Source organism: Boleophthalmus pectinirostris, unplaced genomic scaffold (genome assembly GCF_026225935.1).
Source record: "Boleophthalmus pectinirostris isolate CB_2022bp ecotype Guang Dong unplaced genomic scaffold, ASM2622593v1 HiC_scaffold_21, whole genome shotgun sequence".
Lineage (NCBI taxonomy): Eukaryota > Metazoa > Chordata > Actinopteri > Gobiiformes > Gobiidae > Boleophthalmus > Boleophthalmus pectinirostris.
Genome location: NW_026571175.1, coordinates 15,982,682 through 15,989,085, shown reverse-complemented (window position 1 = coordinate 15,989,085; position 6,404 = coordinate 15,982,682). Strand labels below are relative to the sequence as shown.

The 6,404-nt window shown below is 38.7% G+C and overlaps 2 protein-coding genes across 5 annotated transcripts in view; one reads left to right on the top strand and one right to left on the bottom strand.

Annotated features, from left to right (window-relative positions):
* Window positions 1-2,551, top strand: part of LOC110167175 (growth factor receptor-bound protein 10-like) — a 14,302-nt gene extending 11,751 nt beyond the window's left edge. Inside the window, exon 13 of the mRNA XM_055157359.1 lies at window positions 1-2,551. This exon is cut by the window's left edge and continues 1,177 nt beyond it. The gene's annotated coding sequence lies outside the window, so the exon portion shown is untranslated.
* A 1,704-nt stretch (window positions 2,552-4,255) lies between these two features.
* The window catches only part of trioa (trio Rho guanine nucleotide exchange factor a), a 54,358-nt gene continuing 52,209 nt past the window's right edge, over window positions 4,256-6,404 (bottom strand). For all 4 annotated transcript variants that reach the window (XM_055156958.1, XM_055156960.1, XM_055156961.1 and 1 more), the window contains one exon: window positions 4,256-6,342. In XM_055156958.1, the coding sequence (XP_055012933.1) occupies window positions 5,794-6,342 (549 nt within the window). In that variant the 3' untranslated portion in view covers window positions 4,256-5,793. The remainder of the gene's footprint in view (window positions 6,343-6,404) is intronic.

Sequence of the window (6,404 nt, the reverse complement as noted above, 5' to 3'; positions counted from 1 at the left end):
ATGGTGCAGTGCCTTTCAGACAAGAAGGTTTGGAAATCAGTTGCTACAAGGAAGAGGAGGAAGACTGCAGACTTGTGAAAAAGTATTCCCCCAAAATCTTGTACCACTTTAGTCATTCGTAACATCGACTTGGGCTATCACAGTGAATTGTCTTGAATGTTATTTTATTTTTAGTCTGTTCTGAGCTTGCACATCTAATGAGTGAAGATAATTGACCACTGTTCCCTCCAACTAGAAGAAAGACAAATCAACAGAAGCCTATGGTGTTTTGGGGGATCCAGGATGAACTCAAAATGTCCGCCTTTATCATGTGAAAATCTTTAGTAAAAATTTAAGCTATATTAAAATATACATATAATGATCTATATTTCTCTCTCCTTCAGTGAGGAGGAAATCAATTATGGCCAAGAAAGTGAAGCTGTTATGTTGCAATATTTGAGAACTTGAGGCGATTGAAAGCTATTGTTCAAAGTTTTGATAATCAGTTAATTATGTTTGATAAGTATGAAAACATGCCAAAAACATAAGTTGTTTCCTTATTTTATATTTTAGTATAGCTTTAGTGTACATTGTGTAGGATTTAGTAATGTCAGAATTGATGATTTAGACTGCATATCTATTTACAGGTTACCCCTTACCTCAACCTTGTCTTCCGGCCATCTAAAAAATAAATCTTAGTTTTCTGGTGCAACATAGGATATTGGGCCTTGACGAGACCCCATAATACTTAATGCATAGTATAGGATTTTATGTACAGGTGTAGTTGCTTTGCCGTTCTAAATCCTACACAATGAGCAATGACAATGATAATGGACCATTATCATAACCAAACTGGAGTGATATAAAACCTTGGATGTACACAATGTAACAGCAGCAAAAAGTTTATTTTTTACAATATTCGTGTTTATCTTAAAGCCATTATGTGTAGCACTTTGAAAGTTTTAAACTAAGGGGGGCCCCAGTGGAGACCTGAGAAGGCACTTACTGTAAGTAGTGCCGCTGAAAATGAGCCAAAACCAAGACATAGACCATGTCTTTTTTTATCAAGGAAATTTTTAAAGACAAATTTATGATATTTTCACAAAACATGACTACAAATTCACTTGGCTTGGTATTACAGTACTACTGCAAAAGTTGGAATTTTACAAAAGAAACAATTTGTAGTTCAAATATGTGCAATGCCTCATTATCCAAGTAAATTCCATAGCAACAAAGGGTTTCAAAAGGTAGTCCTCTGGTTCTGAGTTAAAGATGTTTCATCTCATTAAAGAGGCTTTTGTCACAAGAGATCAAACATCAGCTCAAGATCTCTACATGAACTTTCTGAAGCCTTTTTGTAGTTTAAATTTATTTGTATTTTAATAGTTATAATCTGTCACCTGTGCTCAAAATGTTGACCACGTTGTCATTTTACAAAAAACATCATCTTTACTATTAAATTAAATGATGGATTAGATATATTTTTAAGAAAAAAGTTCAATTGTCGATCCTATTCTAATTTCTTGACGTAAGACTGTACATGGACCATCACTGCCCTGCCATTAATAAAAACCAGATGACCAGGAACGCAAACGGGAAAATAGGAGGCTGTAGTGGCGATCTAAAGTGCTTTTCTGGTATGCTGATTGACCTGTGAATGAAAAGCTGCAAGGCATATGACATCTTGGTTCCTGAAGTTTTAAATGGAATTAGTCTGCACCTGCATGCCCCATGTTATTCCTAGTGAGCGAGGTTAGCAGGAGGCCACCAGACAACCCCTGCCAGTCTTTTCAAGTACTGTCATCGACACACATGCTACTGCCGCTGCCTGTCGACCAATCACACGACTCACCAGCTCTGCACCTCCACCAATCAGGCCTTTACTTTGATAGTCAAGCCAGGGCAGATTCTCCCCAGGGATTGGATAATGCTTGAACACCCTGCCCCCCCCTTCTCCCCCCACCTGTGTCCAGCCTCTAAGCTATGACCCTGTGGTGAATATAGTGTGTATTGTGTGTATGTGCGTGGATGATGGCCAGACTGTTAACTATATACTCACTATTCAGGATTGCTGGTTATTATCATACTTGCCTTTTTATTCCAAGGTTGTATTTTGGTTGGGCTATGTCATGGAGACAGGAGGTGGGCTGGCAGTTTTCCCAGCATTCCCAGCGCTCCGAAAGCAAAAACGCACCAGAGTTTTATTTCCTTTCTTTTAAAGAGGAGATCCAAACCGCACCTCCCTCCATTTTATAATCACTGTGCTACAATGCAATCCTACATAGAAGTGAATGACGATACCAGTAACATTTGTTGTCAGAGTATGTGAAGCTATGGAAAGGACGTAGCCCTAACACTGTACTTAGGTCACAGATCACTATGTATGGCGTGTTATGCTTTTGCTCATAACTCCATGTAAAATGAAGAATGATATTGTCTTTTTTTTCCTTTATCTGATTGTGTGTACATTGACATTATTGTGTATTTTCTTTGGTTTGCCACAAATGACCTTTTATATAAAAATACCACAATATATACAGTATTAAATTAAGCTGTTTTTTAAGAGATCAAACTGGATTTTTGGCATTTGTCAAATTTCTAAACAATACTTGCACATATAAGCTGACAACCTGACAGGAGCGTCAAATTCCGCTGGTATCTTTGTTTCAAAATCCTATACTTTCTGGCTGTACCGGTGTCTGACCATTATTTTGTAGGAGACATTCAGTAATGTGTAGGCTATGACTTTCTACACATAATGCACACACAGGTGGAATAACATAGCACAGGCACCATTTGGAAATAGTCACTGACACTTAGTAGAACAATGTATGCTGTAGCTGAAACACTAGTTCAGTTTGTCCATATATTCTGATTTCAAGGTGCATAACATTGTATTCATTCATAAGAGCCTATTTTTGCAGCAGGTGCCTATAACAGTCCTTAATTTCCATCCGTCCACTGCATTGACTGTAGAGCAAGTTCCTACATTGCACAGAAGTCCCATCAACATTATGGGTGCAACAGAACCTGACTCAGCATTGGTGGAGCTATTCTTTGGGCTGAAGTCATCATAAGCTTGAGAAAATATTTCAGGGAAAGAAAGGAAAAAAACAGTGCAAATAATAACCCTTGTTCATTTTCAAATATTCCCACTGTGCTTTGCTTCATTCTATATACATCTGTATGGCTCCTGGATCTACATTGTATCCTGATCAGGTATTTTTGTACAAATAAGGGACTGATATATTATCTGTATTGGAACTTAGAATAAAGGACAAAATTGCTATAAACCAAAAGATTTAACTTGTGTTTTCTTTCAACAAGTTGATTGTATATGGACATCAGATGTTACATAATGATAAAAAAAATATAATCTAACGGTAACAAAAACATACACAATGTTATTTGTGGATTTGTACTGCCACCTGCTAGAATTAATGAGAAGTGCAATACAAAGTATTCAGAGTGCTTTGTGGAGAAGGCTACATATTCAGGGTCATAATTTTTCCCTATTTAAGCAGACTGGCCAAAACAAAGTTCAACACAGACTGTGTCTTAAAGCTACCATCTGTAGCCAGAATGGTGACCCATCCCTGTTGTATTCTCATATATCACCACTAGATGTCATCTATGTGTCTGTCTGATACTGTACCAGCTCTGGCCTGGCAGAAGACCGTCTGAGATCACAGGTAAACAAAAGCCAGGTGAAGGAAAGGGGAACAGGTTTCACATCTGCCATTGACTTAAAACAATTAAAACTAGAAAAGCACTCAGAGAGCGCAGACCTCTGCCAAGGACTACCCCCATTTTTTATATAAATTGCGATAAAATCAGTCTTTTGGATCAGATCCGGATCAGCCTTTGGAATATGAAAGAGGATCCCATTGTCCATCCCTGAGTCAAATTTCATGGGGTTTGGTCAATAATTAACCGAGATATTGAGAAACAAAATTTTTGGCCCCATTTACCACAATGTTAACTAAAATTTCAACGTGATCCAGAATCCAGGATTTCTTCCGGATCACCCCCAAAATGAAATCAGTTCTTCCTTTTCACATTTCCAACAAATCCTGAAAATTTCATCACAATCCATAACTTTTTGAGTTATGTTGCTAACAGACAAACAAACAAACGCCGGCAAAAACATAACCTCCTTGGCGGAGGTAACTAGGATGGTGCCCCATTTCATAGGGATGAGGGTACTGCCTCCCTCGGGCTTGTGTAGCCAAAACAAAACAAAGAATGGTAAAGAAATAGAAAACAAAAAGTCAGATGTGTTCAATAGTTTTAATTTCCAAATAAATGATGACAAAATGAGAATATTTACAAGTGGAAAATATGATCTGTACAAAAATATACATGCAAAGATTAAAAAACATGTAACTTAAACACTGAGAAAACAAAATAAAACCTAAACTGTTGCATTCAGTTTAAGTTTGCTTGTTTGAATGGCATCTGCAATAATAAATAAAGTTTCAGTGAATCATCCCTATCAGATTAATTTATATTTTTGAGTAAGTTTGAGAATTGGCTTTATTTACAATTTTAAGCATGAACAGAAATGCTCTAATGACCAATGGTGTTATTTAACTAGTGTAAACAGCAAGGTCTTAGTAAACCCAAGTGAAACTAACACAGTTTGTATCAAGTACTATAAAGCTTGAACAACTTTGGTGTACCAATACTACGCAGGCATACAGGGCAAAAATGATACATTAGTTTTGATCACATTGTGATGATCCAGAGGGTGACCTGTAATAAAAGCCCGGCCTTGAACTCATAAAAACGAGATCAAATAAACACAAACTACTATAGCAGTGCTTGCAGTACCAAGTACGTGCTTTTCTATAGATTTATTACAGATACAACAGATGTCTTCATAAATAGTTGCATAAAATGTTAAAGCCGCAACATTGCACATGATAAACTTAACATACAATGAGTGCATTTACAGTATCAGTCTTCTTCTGCCTTCACATTCCCCCTGTGATTGGCAATGAGCACTGCCATCAAGGTTTTATCCAGAAACTGCTGCTTTGAGGGAAGAAGGCATCTGTCTATTTACAGATAAGGCCTGAACATTTCCAGACTGCTCAACACAAGGTTAGTTCTATTAAAAGCAAATGGCAAATGTCCATTGTTTTGTTATTAATGTTAGCGCAGCCATTAAAAGCTCTGAGTGCACGTACAAATGTCTATTATTGTCTTCAGGATATGATGAGTCAAAGTAGCACAGCAACTCCTGACATTTGCATTCTTCTTGTCCTGAAAGACAGTACTTGTTTTCCTATATATAGTTTCTATAAGAAAGTTTGTACTTAAGTAAAAAGAGCTCAACACAGTTTCGTTCTCTTTCTCCATAAGGAGGCAGTAGGCATTTTGCTTTGATGGCATCACTTTGTTCTAATAGCTCCACATCTGTCCAGTGGCATCTGCCAATTCAAACTGCTCAGTTTTATTTCTTAAAAAATAAATTACTTCATTTTTTCTTTTAGTCCTTTGTTACCTGACAAAATATGTTGTTAAGTGTTAGCAAGCAGCAGTAGATAAGAGCATCTGTTGCAGGAGAGAACTTGGTTCTCAAGGGCTCTGACAAACTTTAAATTTAAGGTGAGAGGACTACAGGCCTGAAATGTTGGTCAGTGAAAAAGATCAGATCAGCATTCATTATTTATTATGGACATTTAATCTCTAGATCCATAGGTCCACAACCTGTGCACTGAATTAACACATACGTAGACCTGTGCTGCAGATCTACAGGTGGATTGAAAGGGCTTGGGCCAGAGGAAATAGATTAGTGAATCGATAGTGTCAAACTCTGGACTGAAGACGACTTTGAATAAAGCTTCGGACTCCTCCTATGGGGCGGGCATCAGTTAGATGTTTCCTCCGGTCCATGAAGGCAATGAGTCGGGAGGTGTCCAGACAGAACTCTCCCTGGGCCTGGCTGCCCGGCTGGAGCCATGGCTCCTGGAGGCACAGTCCCGCTGGAGGCCTCCTGCCTGGGTCAGTCCTCAGCAGCAGACACACAAAGTCCCGAGCCGCCTGTGTTACGCCATGGAAGTAGTCTCTGGGGAAGCTGAAGTCCAGTCGACAGATGTTCAGACAGGTCTCCTCTGCACTCTCATCCAGGAAAGGAGATGCGCCGCTCAGCAGCACATATGTCACCACACCTAGACTCCAGAGGTCAGAGGTCAAAGACACTGGCTCGCCCAACACTAATTCTGGGGACGCAAATTCAGGACTGCCCAACAGGGGGTGGATGTAGTGTGCACTGTTGAGCTGGATAGCATCTCCAAAGTCTATGAGTTTGACCACTGGCTGGCCAATGGGGCTGTGGGCCACCAAGAGGTTCTCAGGCTGAAAACAAAACAGACATTCATTTTATTATGTCAGTTTATTTATTTACCAATATATAATAT